We start from the raw sequence: 22,290 nt of genomic DNA, 5'->3' as shown, positions 1-22,290 counted from the left end.
CACAAATCAGAAGCTGGAGGAGTAGAAGGCTGGACTGCCTGCAAAAAGGCAAGACTTAAGAGGAAAAGATTACAGTCAGCTTAGCAGTCTGCCTGGTTTGCCACTTAGAATGACAGCATCCCTTTCCTCCTCTTCCTGGGCGCTTTCCTTATTTTCCACCCCAGCTTCTTGCTCAACTTTTCCTCTTCTCTCGTGGCCCAAGGGCAAAGGAATAGGGAGAACCTGGGTGACAGAAGTACAGAGTGAATGTAGAAGGGAAAAAGAAGTAGGAGAGATGGCACACAAGCTGCATTAGGGCACAGTAATGGGACCATCACCCACTCTCATGTGTGCCAGTCCCAGGACGCAAAGCAGCATTCATAGTTGCTCCTATTAGATAGACTTTCCAGCTGCCAATGCAGCCTGGCTAGATGTTGCAGTGAAGACAGGGCCAGAATTCCACTGTGGAAACAAAACAGCTGAAGTATTCAGGGGAGGAATATGCAGGGGGTAGAAACAGGATATAGTGGCACAGAGAGTTTAATTTTGCTTTGCATTGTAAAGGGTGTGATTGACAAATGAGGTGCGAGTGCTGAATTCTGAGAGCTCTCACAGCTGAAGTTGCACATTGGTATGACTGATGTGAAAGCAGCAATCACGATTGCAGGCCAAGTTCCTGGACGCTATGGGGATCATAGGAAATTTCCCATTCCTCATTTCTAGCCCACCTATGCCTCCTGTCCAGGGACCCCAAATATCCATGGTTTAGACAATCAAGGGCTACACTGAAGCTCTATTCCATAGCCAGCAGCTCTTCTTGTAACACTAATAGCAGGTTTCATAAAGTAACATCTAACTAGAGCTTACCAAATATGCTGAATCCCATGGGGAAAAAAAACCAAAACAAAACCCAAACCAACAAACAGGCTATGGGCAAGAAAAGTTCCAGAAAAAAACCTCCCCAGCTTGCCACAGACACCAACTCATCAGTATTGGAAACTTTTCTTTAAATTTTGCTGACACATGTAGGCCAACTGCTTGGGCCTGCCCATACGCAGAGAGCTCCTTAGTCATAGCAGATGTGAATACAATTCATCTCCTGGGTCACACAGCAAGAGAGGTCAGTGATATCCTGGCTGAAGTTTCACTGCCTTGGTCAAGTTTTGCTTTTTACTCAACATGGAAAACTAAAACAGAGCATGTAAGGGTTGTGAACGCTGAATTTCTCATTAAAGTTAAACGATGCTTCCTGGGTCTAGATTTTTACACAAGGTCCAAACTGTCTTTTGGCGAGATCAAGCCAGGTTTTCCAAAAGGCTCAGTTTAAACAGGAAGCAGACGGCCAAATACCCTCCAGGCTTTGGAAATCAAATAAACTGGCTTGAGTCAGTTACCCTTTTCAGCTATAGCCTCCCATCCACTGAAGTCCATGGACTTAACAAGAGCAGAACACAAAGGAAATTAATCTCTGCTAAGACACTTCTTGACAGTTTGTCTAATAAATTTATGATTTAGTAACAGGATCCATTATTGCTGCAAATGGCAGATTGGGCTTTTTGACAGACTAATTACAGATAAGAACAGGTTGTGAAGCCGCAGATAAAAAGGGAGGGGGTAGTAGAGGTTCCAAGAACAGATTGGTACAGTGGGTTATTAGTCAGTCAGCAGGACAGGAACAGTATTTTACCACTGGTTCTCCATACTTGAGTAAAAACTGGTTTGCATTCAAATAGCCAGGTTTTCAGTGCTACCCAGCTTCATGATCTAGCTCCCTTAACAGCTACAGGAAACACACAAACATAGCCGTGCACTCTTATGTTGTCACAGCTGGAGTCCCATAATTGGGAGTTCAGTTTTAAGGGAAAGGAAAAAGGCAGTAGTGGTTTCAAAACCAGAATTTAACCACAAGAACTAGTACTCCCAACTAGATCTCACAAGCTAAGCAAGGCTAGAACAGCACATGGAAAAAAAGATGACCAAAGCAGAACTATGTGATTAGGACATTATCACATTACACCACAGCCTTTTCTGCCACTACAGTGGACCAGGGAAGGCTTTGGAGAGTTTCCCTGTTCTTGGCATGGACAGTACAGTCTTGATTAGTCTGGTAGAAAGAAGAGGCTGTTAGTATCTAATACATTCATTATAACTAGACCCTGACACAATCAAACATCAAATTCATTAGGCTTGTTATATAATTCCCACCATCTGCTCAGACACTGCAAGATAGTCAGATTGTCTTCTAAGAAGCTTGTACACAGCGATTGTCAGGAAAATGTTTCTAATGAGTCATGTCCAGAGAAAACAAAGAGCCTTTGACTCCAATTGTTCTACTCTTTCTCTTTTGCTTTACTTGCAAGGGAATAGTATGGTTTCCCTACATCTGCCTTAGCTGCATGCTGTTAATACTACCATTACAAGGAAAAGCTGATACTAACCAAGTAAATATTTACTTGCAACAGTCAACCATTTACTTTCATTATTGCTGAACAAATGGATGTGGGGTCCACAGGATCCAACAGGAGAGCTTGACAAAGCTAGAGGCTGTGCAGTAGCACAAACCAGACTCACTGCTAACATCCTCTGAGCTCTGCGTGTGCATGCATGGAAGAGGTGGCTAGTGGCCCTCTGGAGGCTGCAGCCTAAAGAGTGAAAGAAAAAACCCCAACTGGTATAAATCAGCATATGCCATTTTTATAAATATGTTCAGAAAAACATATTATATGCCCCAAACACTCTACAAGTATGTTGGGAGTGGTTTTTACTGCCCACTGTGACAGGGCCAAAGAGCAGAGGGATTTTTTTTTCCCCCCAGACGACAGCTACTAAGCTGGAACATATCAGCATGGAAAAAACAGGAAATAGGCTAGGTATCAGATTTTCAGTCTCCATGTAGGCAAGCACTGAAGCACCAAAATATTTGTGGTGAGTGTGCCTAATGAAAAGCAGCATGCTTTAAGGAAAAGCTGCAGAGCTGCCTAGAAAATAAAAATCAAAATCAAATGAGGTCATTTATGTGTGAATTACTTTAATAAAGTGAAATGAGGCAGGAGAGTGCCCAGATCTGTTTTCATTGGATGAAAAAAACCCACACCCAATCTTTCATTAGAGGAAAGAGAAAGTCACGCTTTTTTAGAGAAACACATGTTTGAAAAGTATAGTAATTTCTGGCTTGTACCTTTGTACCTAAACCTCCATTTGCAGGAGACAATAAAGGGACAGTAAGGAATATTCCTAATGTTATATTTTACCTATTACCCACCAGCTGTCACCAACAGACTAAGATATTGGGCTAAAGAGACATCCGAGTAGATGATTTTACATTTATGATCATCTTCAAGGGCTGCCACAGGGATTTTGGACTGGAGGCACCCAGATTTCCAAATGCAGCTGTAAACTTCAAACTGAAAACAATGTAGAAACTATGAACTATACTGCCTTATTTCTTGTTAGGATACTATTTCTGGACTCTGCTGAGGAGATTTTAGATAAGCCTGAAAATTCTTCAAATGGGATTTGTTATTTCTGTAGATGGGGACATGAAAGACTCGTTTTCACTCACTTTTAGTATTTGTTATTAGTAGTTGTATGCCAATGAACCAGTTATTTGCCAACCCCTAACAAACAAGCTCCTCAGCCCTGCTTTCTATGAAGAATTATTTTCAAATTCTTTAAGCACCTTAGAATTAAATAGTCTTATTAAAACATCTTTCTGATCATTTCCAAGAATAAAAGAATTTGATCAAATGCGAAGGGTTGAATTTGCTAAAACCGCAGGTGAGAATACAGGCACTGCTGAAAAGATGAGTTCATAAAGAAATATGAAAATGTTTTTATATTTACCCTTGACACTTCTGTGCCATGTTTAATATTCTAGCTGGAACTCAAAATGGGTTTTTCTTCCTGTTCAGCAAAACCACTTCCCACAAGTTGCTCATGACATGCCATGTATAGCTTTTATTAATGGTCTCAAATGTTGCAAGGTAACAATAGTTAAAAGAAGAGCAGTCCTCCATTTTTTTACTGGATAGGCATTGCACACAAGACACTGAAATGTCACCATGCATGATTTTCTTTACACCAACATAGGTTGTTTCAGGCATTTGTGTACCAGTCAAAAGCCTTGAAAACAAAATTGGTTTCAGCAGCTCTGCATGCCTGGTAAGCAGAAAAAGCAAGCAGATCATTCTAAAGACCAGCTGATAAGTATTTTCTTGCTTACAAGGAGCAGACAAGCATCCCAGTGGTGATATGACTGAAGTTAACATCAAGACCCAGAAGGAACTGAACAGTGATTAGATTCCCTGTTCCCTTCCTTGTATTTAGACTATTTTAGTCAGTTTAGCACTCATAAAATGGATGCGAGTAGCATTCCTGAAGCAGCTCTTTAAGTGAGGATTGGTTTCAAACTTGACAACAGCCCCCTGATTAAGAACTTGTCAGCTCCCACCCATCAGTCATTAATTTTTGTTGTTAAGCAGCTAGCACCTTAAAGGAAAGGGGTGCCCATCTTCACCTGACTACCTAATGCTTCTGAGACCTTGTTGTGGCATCTGTGCATTGAAATCTCTGGCAGTCAGGTGTGAATCACTTAACAGTAATACCAAGTTACTCACCATCCTCTTCAGTTCGGCATGGCAGAGCTACACTAAGCACATGGTATGCAGGTGAGTACCTGGACAGCCAAACGAGAATACTGCAACATTACCCCTCAAAAGGGTCTTGGGATAGATGCTACAGTAGCATTTCCTAGTTACCCTGCACTGAGCACAATGATGGGATACAAAAGGTTTGAGCAATACTATGCAGCTGCTGAGACTGTTTTGCACGGAGGTTTACGTTTATCAGGAATTCTAGGAAGATGTGACCCTGAGATCCATTACTGTAGATGAGAAGGCAGCTGTTCCACCTCTGCTCAGTCAACACACTCTGACGAATGCAGAACAGTTAGTTATTGAGCTTATGAAACTGCCACAAGATGCTACCTAGAAACTTGAAAAATCAAGTTTTAATACTTAGAGCCCCATAAAGAACTCTCAGTAACTTAAGATTTGTATTTCATTTGGGAGCTTGGAGTGTACTTAATGTGAGGATGCAATAAGGATTGGGCCTGCTGAGTTGATCATTTACAGAGCTGGGTCCTTGTACTCACTGCAGCGTGTACCCAGTGCTCCTCTCCACCAAGCAGAGAAGGACAGGCTGTCCAAGAGTACCTTATTATGACCATCTCAGTATTTTGTGCAAACTCATGACACTTCACTGTGTGTCTATGCAGAAGAAAGAAAGCAAATTCTTAATTCCCTTACCTACAGATCAGGCAGAAACAGAGACAAAAAGTGTTGCCAGAGGCCATACAGTCAACAGCAGAGGCCATTTTAGGACCCAGATAAGGATTTCTTTTCTACAGTATCCAAAATAAATATATTAAATACTTTGGCAAATATTTCAATATCAGCTATTTATTCAGGGCAGGAGCTGCATCACTTTGTGTGACTGCAAACTTCAGGCAAAAAAAGGAGTATGTAGTAACCAAATCTTTAAAAGATTAGAACCTTGTACTTCAGAAATGAATTATTTTTAAAACAAAGGCAGAGGGGGAAGGCCATAAATAGCTCCCTGATAGACCAAAAATCTTTTCCCACAAACAGAAGGCCTGGTCATTGTGCAAGGATATGTACACAAAGTTCTGTTTAATTTCTTACCCTCTAAATCTGTTCCCCCCACCCCACTGTGGACAGCATGGAAAACGAGCTCACCTTAAGACAAATAAGCACAGCAAGTTGGCATTTATCAGTTCCATGCACTGTGAGTGTCTGAATGTAACAGCACTTTTCATTAGCAATATAAAAATACAACTGCAACTGCTGTACACAGCTGAAGGGTGACAGCATGATAGTTTCCAATATGTTTCAAAGAGAATCCTGGAGCATGATTACCAGCAACTTCTTACCTGACAAGATAGCAAATTGCCTGTGGAGCTGCTCTATTATATCCACTGCAACCAGCGGCCGTATCTCCTGCTGCATGATTTCATCTGTGCAAGTGAAAACAGAAATCTTAAATGAGTTAATAAAGCCTTAATGACAATTTTCCCATCCTTTAAGAATCCAGAAAAAAAGACAACACTCAAAGGAAAAGAGCCACACTTGACTATTGGTTCAGATGTTATATGACTATCATGGAAAAGTTTATGATACTTACAGTCTCATCTTCAGCCTACTCACTTTATCTATTGCCTTGTGATTTTAGAGATAGGTTTTCGTAAAGCAGCTCCAGTAGATTTGCCAGCGTTTGTCACAGGTTTGCTCAAGCTGACAGCCTGCTCCTTACTACTTCGTGTTTCACATTAAGCCACTGCATTTGGCCTCCCACATAAAGCAGCTTTTCAGTCTTTTAAACAGTAACATCTATTTCAGATAGAGTGCCACGTTCCACCCTGAACTCCCTGGTCTCTGCTCGAGGACTTTATGTAACTAACCAATCCAGAACAGTTTCCTTTGCTGGTGCTTTTTCCGCTACAAGCAAATACATAGTAAAAGGAGGAAATAAGGGGCTGTGAGGCTTTATTCTCACGAAAACAAAGCCTGTTCTTCTGAAGTAAACACTGAAAAGTTAAAAAAAACCCAAACCCACACACACAAGTTAGCAAGCAGCTGGGGAAAAAACACCACAATTTTGTGTGATCTATTCAGTGACCAGCAACTACAACCTTGCATTGAGCTAACCTGATCTTTCTGTAATAGGTGCACCCAGCTGTTCTCCCCACTCTTCACCCCAGTCTAGACCAGCAACATTTACTGGGGAATATCTGCTTATCTGCTGTCTCAACTGGCAGGATAAAGGTTTATGTTACAATAGCACCTACTGTAAGTAGGCCTTTAGCCACTGTACAGGTACAGAACACCACCACCACTTTTTGGCCTCCATTTAGCTTGGACACAGACTAGTTTATTTTTATTCTGAGAAGAGATATACTCCAGGTAACCAAGCTGGGTGTCTGTAGAGGACTGAGCCACACAGTTATAGCCCGAGAGTCCAGCACATCAGTGTGTGAGCTATACTTACTTATTTGAATGTGTGATTCCTAGTCACCAAAGTGTATTTTATACTACCTTTCTCATCACCTGAATGGAGCCCAAGAGTTGTCAAAGGTCTGGGTCTATGTCAGGTACAGCACATATATAACAGAAGACCATCAAGACTCAAAATCTCCTGAACTGGCAGGGGCTACAAGTAGGGAAGAGAACAATTTGTTCCAAAAAGCATAGTGGAACAACTTATATTTGTGGTTTATTCTCTGTCAAAACCCGAATACACAATTGTCCTGGTTTCGGCTGGGATAGAGTTAACTTTCTTCCTAGTAGCTAGTACAGTGCTGTGTTTTGGCTCTGATGTGAGAACAGTGCTGGTAACACACTGATGTTTCCAGTTGTTGCTGGGTAATGTTAATTCTAAGTCAAGGACTTTTCGGTTTCTTGGACCCCAACAGCCAGAGGGCCGGAGGGGCACAAGAGGCTGGGAGGGGACAGAGCCAGGTCAGCTGACCTGAACCAGCTAAAGAGATATTCCATACCATGGGACATCATGCTTGGTATAGAAACTTGGGGGGTTAGCTGGGGCAGGGAGGATTGTTGCTCGGGGACTGGCTGGGCATCGGTCAGCGGGTGGTGAGCAGTTGTACTGTGCATCACTTGTTTTCCTTTCTCCCTTTTCCTTTGGACTTTATCCTTTCCCCCACCTTTCCATTGTAACTGTAATTATTATTATTGTTGTTGTTCTTAGCTTTTTATTCTGTTTAAATTATTAAGTTGTTCTTATTTCAACCCTTGAGTTTTACATTCCTTTCTGATTCTCCTCCCCACCCCTCCAGGTGGCAGGGAGTGAGCAAGCAGCTGTGTGGTGCTTGGTTGCCAGCTGGGGTTAAACTACAACAGCAGCAGAGATCACAAACACATCAGAAGGTAGATACAGCCTCTGCAGGAAAAGCACCATATTTTCTCCCCACTCAAGGCACAAGAAATGCAACAATGAAAAATACACCCCAACACATCTTCGCACAGCATCTTATGCAGACTCATGACAACCTCCAGAGATGACCCTGTCAAAACCAAGAGACTTTGCCTTTGCTTAGGATGACAAGAACCCTTGCAAAGCCCTGCTGCCCTCAGCTGATTGAGGTAGCTTGTAATATAAGGGAGCCTGGTCATTCTGCCAGGTACAAATACATTCTGACACCAGCTCTGTGCTTGCTTTTCTCTCCAGACTTCACAGAGCAGGAATTAAGAGTGGGATTTGCCTCATCTCTGCCATGACATCAGGGCAACTTAACCTTGTGCTCTAATGGATTGCACTACTTCATGGCAGCCACAGTGCAGTGGTTGTCTGGACCACCTCACCACATCCTCTTTCCTCCAGCCTGGATCGCCACTGCCAAAAGCAATACACATCTACCTGTAGAATTGCCCTGTACTACACAGCGTGCCACTGGCAGATGATCTTCCAGATATTACTGACATTGTTCTGAAATCTACTTGGGGAAAAATAGACCCATGTCCTTTCTCTCAACATCACCATCATGACTATATTTCACAAGGTTTCTATAACAAACAGGCCAAAGGAACCAGTGATGCACCAGGCCAGAACAGGGCTGGTCTCTTCCGCTCGAGCAGCATATGGTCTTCTCTGTGCTATATTTTTTCTAGAGGCATTGAAGGAAAGCCATTCTCCAGTACTGGAACAGCCATTAGGACCTTTTCACAAGCAGGGCACTCATTTGCAATTGATTTTCAAATAGGGCAAAACCTGTGAATTTTTAGACAGAGCAACAGAAAGGCTAGAACAGTAACATGCCTTGAGTCTGTCTGCAGACACCTTAGACCTGAGATAATTCAGTGTTATGGTCTGTGGAAATCCATTGACATATATAGTAAAGCTAAACTCAGTACCTTATATTCAGCAAGTTATGCTCAGTTTCTCAAAGGAAAGACCACAGAACAGCTAGGGACAGAGAACCGATTTCCATTCTGTGCCTTTACAAATATAACCAGCAATTCTGTTTGCTGAGCTTTGCTTCCAATAGGGCACATGGTCATTTAAGAGACTGAAGGACTGAACAGCCTCCTGATCTCCCGGCAGGTATCCTACTGACCCTAGCTGACATTATTCAAGGCAGCCAAGTACCATGCTGCAGTAATCTCACCTCTCCTCCCACAGCTTTTTCTTGTCTTCATATCAAACATCCATAAATCCTTAATCCTTACACATCAGGATTCCCAGAGTCTGTTTTATACCCTTGTCCTTCCTATGCGCAAAACCATTGTCATGTGAACTGGCACAGCATCACCTGTTCCACGCATCTGTCACAGACAAAGCAGGGAAGTCAGAGGACCCACAAACCAGTTTACAGCCTGCCACCCTGAGCTGCTGTGTTTACCTCTTCCTCTAGCACACCTGAAGTGAGTTTCATGCCAATTCATGATCTATATGGTGGCAGCACAGAGATCCCAGCCAACAGCCACGTGGCACTCCAGGTTTTGGTGAGATAGAGGTAGGTGTATGTTCCCAAAGGAAACTAAAAAACAGTAACCCATTAAGTTTTTCCTTTTTAACTTTGCGGTTTCCCCATGCATGCCCAGAATAGGATCTGTGGGGGAAACTACAGAGTATAAAAAGGCAAAATAAATAATGTTGAATATACAGGGTTATTTATTAGAAAGCAGAGAACACCATAAGCCTGATTTCTCTGCCAGCTGCTCAAGAACAGCACGTTAATAGCCCTGTTTACAGTCAGATAAATACTACACCCAAGGAACCAGCGAGAAAAAGGTCCTGTAATCTACGAATATAATTCTCAACAGATATGACAAGTCTCTCCAAATTTCTGGTTAAAGACTTCTGTCATCATTCAGACTCTACTTGAAGTGTTTCTGAATCACCATAATATTAATAGATCTGCCCTTTTCAAACAGGATGGCAGCAAGACGGAGGCAGAAGAGAGAAAAATGGATGTTTAGAGGTGGCTATAGCAGAATCAAAAAACAGGAAAAAAAAACCCCAACCAACCCAGAAGGGGGGGGGGGGGGGGATATCAAAAAAGTAATAAAACAGAGCTTAGATTCTCAGAACTGAGAAATCTTGCAGCATCCATTGAAGATTACACTGTTGATTTCCGCATCCAGAAGATGTAAAGATACTGTGACACCTGTGCAGACAGGTGCACCCAGGTTTTGGTGACCAGGACTGAGCTTATGCCAAACAGTTGCAAAAATGCAGGAAAGTTTTCCACAATGGATGAGACAATCATAAGGAGGCTCAACAGAAATGGAAAATGAAATAGAAAATGTGCCACCATCTCTAGCCTCTCAGAGACTTGCTCATCCCTCCAGGGTAACAAATCTGGCAGTATAATAGCTTGCTTTTGATGTTTGCCAATATGAAGGCATCATCAATATCAACTAGTCTTGAGCAAAAGCGAAATTCTCCCCCACACCTTCGTATAGCTGCTTTATTAGTTTGCCCTAAAAAATAGTTATTGGTTTCTAAATATTCTTTTTCTACCAAAAGAGTTTTGTGGTGTAAAGATAAGATAAAGTAATAGAAACAAGAACTGCAGAGTGCCAGTTAGTTCTCATCAAATCCCCTGCCTGGGCAAGACAAGGCACATGAGATTTTCTGTAAAGCCCACACTCAGCAGGAAACATTCAGATGATGAGAAGGGGGGTATAAGATACATCTGGTGACTAGGAATCACACATTTAAGTGAGTATAGCTCACACACTGACATGCTGGGAAAAGAAATTGTAGCAGAAGAAACAAGCAGGAGAAGGAGAAGAGGGAAGATACTTCATGAGCCCAAATGGCAAATCACATGGCTAAGAAATGTCAGCAGCTGAAGCCAACAGCACAGAAGGTCACATTTGTACTCTTGCATATTCCTCTAGGACAGTGCGTAAAAGGTAGTTACTCTCCAATATCGATGAATTTGTAACACCATCACAGCACAGAGCTTGCAATATAAGCTCCTGTCCTTGGAAACATGATTGCTTGGGGATGATGAAGGAAGTTTTTAATCTTTGACTAAAAATAAAGCTTGAAAAAAGTTCTTAGTGAAAGACACAGGTCTGGGTTTGTCTTAAAGCAGGGGTCCTCAAACTATGGCCTACAGGCTGGATACAGCCCCCCAGGGTCCTCAATCTGGCCCCCAGTATTTACAGACTGCTGGGGGGGGGGGGGGGGGGGGGGGGGGGGAACAAGCAGCCGCAGATGGCTGCCTGCCACTTCATCCGTGCCGGCCCCCTGGTTAAGAAGTTTGAGGACCCCTGTCCTAAAGCTATGACATTTTGCCTAGCATTAGTGAACATTAATCCACCCATATCTTCCATCAGCTTTACCCCAGGAGGCTCTGTAGCCTTCCTGGTCTTTGTACGGCAAGCCACAAGTCTGCAGGAAGTGGCGTCCAGCCTCTTGGGCAGAAGCAACATCCCTTTTTCCTGTGGGACAGACAGCACAGCTGAGAAAACCCTGCTTTAAGCTGACATTGACCTAACAGCTGCATGCTCGTAGACTACCTCAGAAAAACTTATTGATGATAGACATGTTTTAATTCACTACACAGGGACCCAAAAATCAATGGGAAAGTTTTAGGAAGCTGACAAGCAGCAGGAGCTTGACAACAACTGTCTTGTTTCATTGCACCGTGCCAGTTCTGCAGAAGAGACTGGACAACACCTGGTCACTTCAGAGCAGTCCTGTCCTCTGATAAAAAGTCTGCATAGCCATGCAACTAAAGATCATATCAAAACATACACCAGGCATTTCCTAGCTTCTGTGCTATTATTCTTGTGGTCTTAACAGTTTTAACTATTTTTAATTGAAGGGGCAGTTACACACAGCTTCTCAAAAAAGAAAAAAGATTTATTGATCAATCAGTATGATGTGAAAAAATGCCAGTCCTCTACATGGGTCACCAAAGTTGAATCTCCGGACATACCATGCAGTTCTTCATTACTTTGGCTAACTGAATTTGCCAGGACAATTAAAATGTGAATAAGGATGTGATACTAGAGAAAAGAAATCCACCAGAAAACCAAAACAAATAAAATAAGTCAGTTAATCTACTCCTGGTTCTCCTCTTAAACTGGCACAAATTCAATTCCTAGCAGAGACCAGATTTGCCGCAGAAGAATTAGGCCTTACAGTTTTGCTTCCCAAGGTTTTCTATCAAGGGGGAGAAAAAGAAAAGCAATTACTACAGCCATCTGTCTGACAACTTCTCCTCCCTTCCAGACCTGTAGGGAATGTAGCTGCAACTGTGCTGTCTAATCTATAAGGGAAAGGGGAAAGCCGTTCAGTTAACGCTTCATAATTCCTCGCTCAAATGAAACATGCTTGGGCTTCCCCACACACACTTACCTATTTTACTTCTCACCAGAGCTGCACGTGTTCCTGCAGCAGGTCTGGAGCACAGCCCACAGGGCGCTGCCTTCCAAGCTACACCAACCACAGCTAATAAAAAACAATGAATATAATCATGTTTCTTTGTCTCTTCTCTGAGCAGATTGAAACTAGTATACATGCTCATGGCAATTAATAGTTTCCAACAGTGCTGGAAACATGACCTACTGGAGCAAAAGATTGGACTGGGCCAAGCAGATTGACCCAGCAGTGCCTGCTGCTCCATGAGAGACAACCAAAGGCAGCCAGCCGTGACAGGACACTGGGGGTTCTTTGGTTTTTTGGTGACTGAATGCTACAACTGCCTGACCTTCTGTTGACAAGAGGAGGGGGTTGCTTTAATCCCCGCTCTGAAGTCACTAAACTTGGGTTACAAATTTCCAGAGCAAAGTTCCTATCTTCTTAATGGCAGCCTAGTACTTAATTTACAGGAAAAGACAACAGCTGGAACTGAAAATAAATCTCCACTAAAATCTCAGAGTATATTGGCCTACTTCTACTGTGTGCAAGCTCAGTCAAAAACTACCCTCACTGCATTCAAATAAAAAATGTGGATTTAGCAGAAAATCAGATTGCTGGTGTGATGGAAAAGTCAGATAGGTTAAGCATAACGCCAGAGATTTCCTTTTAAGAGCATGAAAGGACACCAAATGTATTGTGTTCTTATTCTTAAAAAAAATAACAAAAGGCAACACACAAATCCAGAGTTTGAAAGTTGCAGAGTATCTACAATTAAAACATTATCCTGTGTCAGCTTGCCATGAACGACAATAGTTAGTTAAGAGTCTAGCAGAGCTAAGCTACATTTCAAGAACTAAACACACTAAAGAGACAAAATTGCATGTCTTCACTGATAAGTTTTAGGCAGGCTAAAGGATTTGAAAATATTCTGTCCCATCAGAACTCCCAATACCAATGCTTAAGAAAAACATTTCCCCTCCTGAAGGCCAAAAAGAACTTCAGAGTTATTAAGTCAGAGAAAAAAGCTCTTATTTTTGGTTGTTTGGTTTTTTAAAAAAAAACTGTTTATTTCCTTTCTCACCATTTGTGCCCTTTGTTTACTTTTTGAACAGTTTTGTTTATTCTTTCAGCCCAGACAGAGCAACAGAAAGATCAGTCACTGATACAAGCTGGCTGTACTACAGACTGTTTGCATTAAGAGGAACTAAAAATCCAGCAATAAACAGAAAGGAAATAAATCCCCTCCTTTCTCTTTACTCTTCTGCACATTCCCACCACTTATCTTTTTTTGCTAAACCATGTTGAGTCAACTGAAAACTAAGCCAGGAAAAAACGTGGTGTACACTAATGTGGTAGAAATCTGGACAAGCAAGGTTAGGAGCAAGACTTTGACTGTCTTGAGTGATGCAATGTCAATATGCTCTGATCCCTTGAGAAGGGACCATGGTGTGGATGGAATTGCCTTGCAAGCTTTCCCAAACAATGCCCATGAAAGAAAGAAAGGTTAGAAATGCACACCTTGCTCTGAAAACCTCAAAAACCTGTGATCCTCAGTGTCTACCTGGGCAGAAGTTGACCTACTGCCTGATGTGATCTTCTACTGCACAGAAGATCTGAAGTTTTCTCCTTTTGTTATGCTAAGTTGCAATCAGTATTTCCAAAGCATTCTGTGCAGCCTAATGAAGGATGTACAGCTTTACCTGAGCTTTGCTCTGCAGGGACATGAAACATTTATTCCAATTTTAAGTCTTTCAGCAATGATTGCTCAAATTACTTTGGATCACTGCATTTTTCAGTTCATCTCATTCACTACATTTGATGTTAACGTTTAACATAAAATACAGGAGTGGAGAAGTCACAGATTGAAAAGACCTGTTTAGTGGTTGTGTTCTCCCATGCTCCAGCAGCAGTTACTGACTTAATTTAAAAGTTGTTATAGGTAGGCATAGCATCCATTAGGAACCTACTGTGGCTGATTTGGACGGGGGTGAAGGGAAAGCTGTTTATATCAAACAGCTGAAATCACGTCTTCCCAACTGGAAATCCCCTCACTTTCAATTTCTTGGGTAGGTATATTGGGCCACTTCGGTAACTGGAAAATCTTACCACTCTAAAGATGTAAACCCATTAACATACACCTGTGCTTGAAGTTTACTCAACGAACAATTCAAGAGAGGCTCAGCGGCGACCTCCAAAGGAGATGTTTGAATACTGACCAAGTAACAAGGCAGGGACTACACAGACAGGCAGGCATCGAGGCAGCAGAGACACGGGAGAGTAATTCCCAGATATTTGCGGGTCAACGTTGCCACTGCATAAAGAGACATTTCTTCTAGCTTACACTCAAGATCACACCAGCCATTAGCAATCTGCAAGGACTTTTCAAGGACTTGCTTGCAGTGGCTTTCAAGTCAGAGAGTCCAGCATGCTCCTTCACAGTGGAAGTGCAAGTGAACCACAGGTTTTTTTAATCCAAACCTGAACTTCACCCAGGCTTTACATCCAGGCATTCAGGTGCTTGCTAATTCAGCAGACCCCTCAGGCATGTGTGTAAGGCAAAGTTAAGTTTATGTGCAGCTGCACAGAAACTGGAGGACATGTACATATGCTTGGAGTACTGTTTGTTAAACGTTTTAACTATGTATTCATCTAAATCTAAAATGATAGTAGATGGCCAGGAAGTTCAGATACAGAATTAAAATCTGAGTCCAGGGAATTCTGAGTCGGAAGTAGCAAAGTTGACATTTCTCAATCAGGCCTATTTATAGCTTAAAACTCAATTATCCACTTCTGTGTCAAATTGGCAAGCAGGCTGTTACCAACCCAGGCAGGATGGGTCCCTGCGCTTTTATATGCAGTGCTGGTACTGCTAACATGCACCCGCTACGGTTTATTTCAACTTTCTAATCCAGCTTCAAAAGATTTTGGTATAGACTTCCTTGAGTGAACAAACACATATTGCCACTTTTTCCATTTAACCACTTCTTGAAAACCAGTCTTTTGATGTTCTTGTTTGGCTGGGGGTTTTTTGGTTTGTTTTTAAAGAAAGTGTCTTAAAATTGACAGGTGAAAAAAGTCTCTCTCCTACGTAAGTAAAGTAGAACAAGTGAAAATAAGCCAGTGTTTTGATTGACTGTTTATACGTTCTACAAAAACATATTGGTGTGTACAAATTTATATCTAGAGTCACACAATGGATTTTGACAACTACTTATTGTCAGAATGTTCCATACATTTATGCACACATCTGAGAATCCTTGATTAATAATCCCCATAAAAGCTAAATTGCACAAAACAATATAAAATTCTTAAAGCATTACTCTCAGGGTTTGGTTTAGGTGACTTCATATTCCATCCTGTTAGACTTTTTATAATATTCCTGTAAAATCATAAGATATAGATATGAAATTATTAACAAATCTTCATTATACATTATGAACTATCTATAATTAAAGCGATAAAGAAACACACTATACTCAGCAAATCATTTTTTGTTAGACAGATATTGCTTGATTTCACTGAGCATACACTGCAGTATTAGAGGGGGGATGTTATATCCTGCTTTCTATAAAACAGAAGCTTCCCTAATAAAAAGGCATTAAAGGCCAAGGTCTAATCTCAGCATCACCTTCGAGATATTAATCCAGATTTACAGCACCATGGCACAGCCCCTTTGCCTAGTTCCTCAGTAGTAAAAACTTCTTCATGGTTTCTAATTTTTGCCAGAGAAAAGTTAATTCATCTTCTTCCCAAAAATCTGTGCTTCACAACAATGCTGGATTGCTAGAGCATAAATTCCTGCTCAGAGAACACAATGCAACAAAAGAAGGTTTCACATTTCCACATTGTCATCTTAAAATCCATCATGAATAACAAAAACCGCATGTGCCAAACTGCAAGGCTAAAATACATTCACTACAATACCCTGACAGTAAGCTAATCAAGAGACATGGCAGACTGTATGGCAGGCTTCGTTCCTTCCTCCCCAGAGCTTGCCAGTAGTTTTACAGCTGAAACAATTATCTTCGAAAAATTATAGCCACTGGCTCTGCTCCAAACTATTGCATCCAGCAAAATCATTTCAGAGCCTATTCATGTAATTTTTGAGTGACCACTCTGCTCCAGAGCTGAAGGACTGTTTTCTTGCTCACTCCTGAACAGAGGCCAGTTAGCTCAAAAATATTTCCCTGGTTACTGCCATTGGAGGCAATGAGCCATAGCAGCCATCACTGTTGCCAGTAGCACTCTGAATATATATCTCAGTAAAAGGACAAATACTGCTCACAGCCAACCTCTCTGCCTGAGGAGCCCCAGCCACCCCCCCAGCTGCCTTCTCCAAGCTGTCTCCACCATCTCAGTTCAAATGCCCGTTACAAAAAGCAACGGAAACACACTGCAAGGCATGACACCTCCCCTTTAGACCCACACACACTCACAAGCATGTGCCCTCCTATGTGTCACAGGCTGGCTTCTCTGCAGTCTAGCTGTGGTAATGAGTTTGCAAGAGGCAGAGGGGAGGGATGGAGGAAGGCAGCCTTCTGTGGAAGCAGTCCTGGATCTAACCAACGGTGCACCAAAGAGCTGACGCTCTCCCAGAGGGGACTGCACAAATTGCTTAGTAACTGCTTCAGTGCAGACCACAGTGGAGACCTCTGACACACATCATACCCAGAATTTAACCCTCCCCAGCTCCCTCCCAGGCAGCATTCCACTTGGACCCTTAGCCACTTCGGAGGCGTTCACAGCTTAGCACAGAGGTACATCCTAACAAGAGACAAAACAGATTCACTTGCTCAGACAAAGGCATGGAAAAGGCTCTCATTAAAGTAACTTCAAATAGTAGAGTATTCAAGGCCAAGGGAAACCAACAGCACTGCTCTGAATAGCTGTCTTGGAGTACTATCCCAAAGGCACACCCACACGCCAAAGCATAGTACTGTTATTTAAAGACAAAGGAGAAGACTGCACAAGACCTATGAATTTGGTTGGAAACAGAACAACAGCTCTTGAACAGGAGATAATCTGTTCTTCAGGACACAAGTTTGCACAGTGCACAAAAGGAGTACACATGTACTTTCACATTGGCATGCCACTGGTAACAGGGCACCTATAGCTGTCTGAAGCAATACTGGGTCACCACTTCAGCATTAGGTTTGTTGATAAAATTGTCCCTTTAATACCACAAACCCTAGTAGCTCAGTAACTTTAGATACAAGTCATTCTTTACCTAGGGTACACTCAGGGCAGCTGTCCTCTACTAGATATGATGTAGCAGTAACATCGTGCTTCTTCTCCATGTCCTGCCATCAGTCAGGCTCAAAAAAAGACAAGGGTAATTAATTTTATAGATAGGGAAACTGAGGCATGGGGAGAGGTATTCAGGTCACCAGCCAGCCTCAGTTGCCCCCTGCCTGTAAAATGAGGAGCCCAAAGTTGTCTATACAGACAGGCTATTGGAGTGGATCCGTCTTAAGGATCACACAACCAGTGTTTCCATCCTTCCCCTATCAGCCAACCAACACAAACCATCACAGTGTTTATAGTACAGCATGAGAAAACTAACAGAATTTTATATGTAGTTACAGATAAATGCCAAATCAAAATAGAGCATCACCATGCTAGGTATGAGGTAAGTATGAAACCTTAAGACACCTGTAGGGTTACAGACAGGTACTACTAGGGGGATAAAGGTGGACTACAAGAGCAGCAAGATGCACAGTATGTTTTTACATTGCATTTTCTTTCCCCAGCCTCTCTTAAACTGCATGCTAACCACATGAATTTACCAGCTGTAGTGAGTGTGTAATGTTACTCTCTGCTGCCTGTACTGATATAAACTTTCACATATAACCAATTTACAATCAAAATCTGTCTCACACTGTAGATGTGTTTTGCTCTCAGGTGGGGATGCTGTGGGTGGAAGATTCACCTCCACCTCTGTTTGGACAGTTAAACAGCCTCGTTACGCACCGAGACCCAGCTCATCTCCTGTGGGAGCCCCAGCTCACAGCAGAGTTCCCCAGCCAAGGTCAGTGTAGTGCACTGCCCTCTCCGGGCAGCATTCACAACCTGCCTGCGGAGACTCATCCACTCTAGCAGCAGAGGTGGAAGAAGCTCCAAAGCGTTATGGACAAGTGTCACATCAGCATAAGCAGTTGATAAATGCACCAGATTACACTCTGAAAAAGTCATTTTAATCCTCTGTGTAGAGATGCTGTACAAGTAGCAGATCCAGCTGTGGAGTTAGAAGACTAAACACTACCCTGCAAGTGAACGTAGATCACTAACTTTATGCTGGGTTCCCGAGATAGAGAGAGGAATGAACTCACCATAGAAGAGGCACCAAGAAATTCCTCTCAGTCCACTACATGCTCAAAGGAAAGCTCATCAGGCAGCACTTCCAGTTTCATAAACTAGATTTACAAGTTTTAGACATTTTTCATTTGCATGATTAGTAAAGGTAATTTCAGTGTGCATCTGTAAAATGTCTTTGCCAAGCTGAAAAGGCTTAATTGTGCCACTCTCAGTAGAACAATATTTGTACTAGTCAAATATTACCCCATCAGCATACAGCATAATGAATAGACTAATGCTGAAGTTTCAGATTTCATTACTGGTAAGCATCTGCAGTACATATGGAAGTTTACTTAAAAAAAAATAAACCCCCCTGATCTTCAGCTGCTATAACACACCCCAGTTCCATTGAAATAACTTGCACCACTCAAGCATCTGCCCCCACAGGTTTGTGTGTTCACACCTATGGGTATGGGTCCCAACAGATGACAAGGAATGGCTCATACCCAAGTGCCTCTAACCCAGAGATCTTCCTCCCAGATTCTTCCACTGCAGGACCAGGGGGGGCCGCTAGGTTCATTGTGTTTGACTTGTTGAACACACAAGAAGTTCACAGAAATTGGATTAAACTAGCATTTAGCTCTTTAATCTTATGTTAAAGACTCCAGGCAACTGGAAATCCTCTGTTTCCCCTACAGCTGGCCTAACACAAAGAAATTGGCTTCAGTTTCAAAGTTCTCACTTTAATTTCCATCTTATTGTGGTTTTGACTTAAAAAATTGTTAGTTGCCCCCAATTTCATCCTTTCTCTGGCAGATCTCCCTTCTTGAGTCTAGTGGCAAAGGAAAAAATGGAACAAAGTATCCCATTCCTTTACCTCTTTACATCTCACCTCAGCTTTTCCCCAATGCTAGCAGAGGATGACCTTACTAGTTAACAGTATCCTCGTTTCATAATCAGATCTTTAGTCATGTAGACCCTGGCTCCTCAGAGGCCCCTACAGCAGCACACTGTATCAAGGTGGTGACTCAAGAGTTTAGACAAATTGCCTGAATTCAGCAATGCCCAATTTAATGACTCACAGGAAAAGGTTCTGCATATGAATAAAGTGATGTCTCTGTGGAGAACAGAGCTGCTGACACATCCTGGCTTAGAAAGAGGGGGGTGGGGGGGGTGGGGAAGTGTTTGGTCAATAATTCTTGTCTGTTGTAAAAGCCTGGATGACTTTTTTGCTTGCCCTTGAGAAATGGAATGAACTAATGGTATCAGAAATCTGTGCAACAAGACATTTGGCATAGCCCAAGTATTCATATAGGAGACTGGGCTGCTACAAACAAGCTTTAGTTATCATTCTTTTATACTTCAGCATGAGTAATTCTGCTAGATAACATCCAGGTGGTGAAGGAGGAGAGTCCATGGCTCTGAAACCTCACTGGGCAGGCTAATCCACAGCAGGACGCAGATAAGGAAGCAGCACAATTTGTACACAACATACTAGCACAGCAGAATTGGATCTTTAAGTGGGGCTTAAAGGAGCAGAACTGGCTGAAATTGGACAATAAGCTCTGTGAGCATAACCAGGAAGAGCTCTGCACAGATCCTCTCCAACCTCCCTGTACATTCCACTGAAATCTTCTCCCCAGTTTACACTGCAATTTAGGCAATACAAAAAAAGCAAACTGAGCTATTATCTTGTGGTAATAAGTCCCACAAGTTAACAAAACATTACCAATTACAGCAATCTGTCTATCTGTGTTTAATGCTTTTCCATTTCACCAAGTTGTTTCTTATTCTTTTGTCGTGGGAGGAAGGGAAAAACATAAATACCCAGAAGGCCTCTGCTATAACTTGCCCTCTGAGAATTTGTTCTCTTGATCTTCTCAGTACTACTTATCTCTCAAAACTAATTTTAAATGGAAATCAAGCTATGCTTTCCCTATTTTCATCACCATTTTCTAGACTTTTCTGATTAGGTCAACAGGGTTTAGTATAGCTCAATAGCAGCAGACCAGGCTGCATATCAATGGGAACAGGTGAAAAGAGACAGAAGCATCTAAGATAAGGATCTTTTCTTAGAAAAACCTCTATGGAAAACAGTATATCTTATTTTAGCTATTTTCTTTGCAGTGAGAGCCAGATTAAAGTTATCCCAGGTTCCCTAGGTAGCATTTTACATTAAAGAGAATAGATATTGAATGCAAATACAAGAAAAATTGAGCTATGCACAAGGAGGCACTGTGACTGAGTCTCAAGGGGTTTAGAAATACCTTCTACTTACACTGAGGATTTCAGTCTTTCATGCAACAGTCACTTTCCCCAGTAACCAGCACCTTTATGGTAAGGTCAGCATTTCTCATTTATTTCAGTATTGAAGGTGGAGAAGCTCCAAGAAGTCCAATAAATTCCAGCCTGAACTCATTCAGCTGGGATTTCCTTCCCAAGATAACACTATAAATCCTTAACTGCTCTAAAACCATTTCCAATACTTAGTCCCTTCTTCTCCCTGAACAGATAGATCTGAAAAACCGCTTTTCTTTTCCAGCAGTAAGAGAGACACAGCAGCAGAACTGAGAACAAGCAGCCATGATTACTGGGCAGACCGAACTGCGGCATGCCTCTGTCCTATGGAAGAACAAAATCAGTACTCTGTCAGTACAAGAGGCATGTCCCCATTTTACTGGCAAGGAGAGTCTTGCCTGGTTTTGCAGCAACAGCAAAATCCTGAAGAGCCTCAGCAATGAGCTGCATTCTCCTTAGTATCTGCAGATTCATTACCCTGGTTTATGCAGCCACCAGCCTTGAGCACAGATGAAAAACACACATTTATTCATTTTAAAATATATAATCTGCATGCAGCCTCAAGCTCCACAGCATGCAAAAATACAGTCTAACCAGCCAATGCTCATCCATCCATGTAAAGCCCCAGTAGATGTGTGGTCCCACTGGAGGACACGAGCATCACAACAAGGCAGACTAATTAAAAGCATCTGGGGACAGAGGGGGCCAGTTCAGCAGGCAGTGTCCTCAAGCATAAAAGATTTTAACCAGCAATTGGGTAACATGAATAGTCATGTCAGTGCTGAAAAGGTACATGAGCCACTGTACAAAAAACGATGCATTTCATGACAAGAGGCTAAGCTTTGCTTTCAGCTTCAGTGTCTCTTTTGTGAGGAACTGAAAGGGCTACTACAAGAAGGATCAACTCTGGACTGGAGTCCCTGCCACATTTCTTGCCTGGCTTTCTGGGGGCTCTTTCCCCTCACATGTCAGTTATAGCACCTTGGAGCTGCAGCTCCCAGGGAAAGTCTCAAGGTCATACACTAGTACTCAAAATAGCACCATTTGTACATTAGACCACAGAGGGGACTTCAGCACCCATAGGCCAGCTCATACAGCAAGGTCCTTCCTCTGGCTGTTACAGGGAAGCAGGGCTGTGGAGCTCTGAGCAGACATCACATGGCCATAGCATAGGGAGACCATCCTTCAAACTGGCCCCCCACAGCAGCACTTCCTTTCCATAAGCATTCACTATTTTCACCTCTTTACGTGAACAAAAAGCTACAACCACACTTTCAAATGCTCACCAAAACAAATAACATTGAT

General features: G+C 42.3%; 1 protein-coding gene across 6 annotated transcripts in view; it reads right to left on the bottom strand.

Annotated features, from left to right (window-relative positions):
• Positions 1-22,290, bottom strand: part of MCF2L2 (MCF.2 cell line derived transforming sequence-like 2) — a 181,087-nt gene that overhangs the window by 133,798 nt on the left and 24,999 nt on the right. For all 6 annotated transcript variants that reach the window (XM_055723577.1, XM_005438482.3, XM_055723576.1 and 3 more), the window contains exon 2: positions 5,930-6,013. In XM_055723577.1, coding sequence (XP_055579552.1) covers positions 5,930-6,013 — 84 coding nt within the window. The remainder of the gene's footprint in view (positions 1-5,929; positions 6,014-22,290) is intronic.

Source organism: Falco cherrug, chromosome 11 (genome assembly GCF_023634085.1).
Source record: "Falco cherrug isolate bFalChe1 chromosome 11, bFalChe1.pri, whole genome shotgun sequence".
NCBI classification, from domain to species: Eukaryota; Metazoa; Chordata; class Aves; order Falconiformes; family Falconidae; genus Falco; species Falco cherrug.
This window is presented reverse-complemented; position numbering and strand designations above follow the sequence as displayed.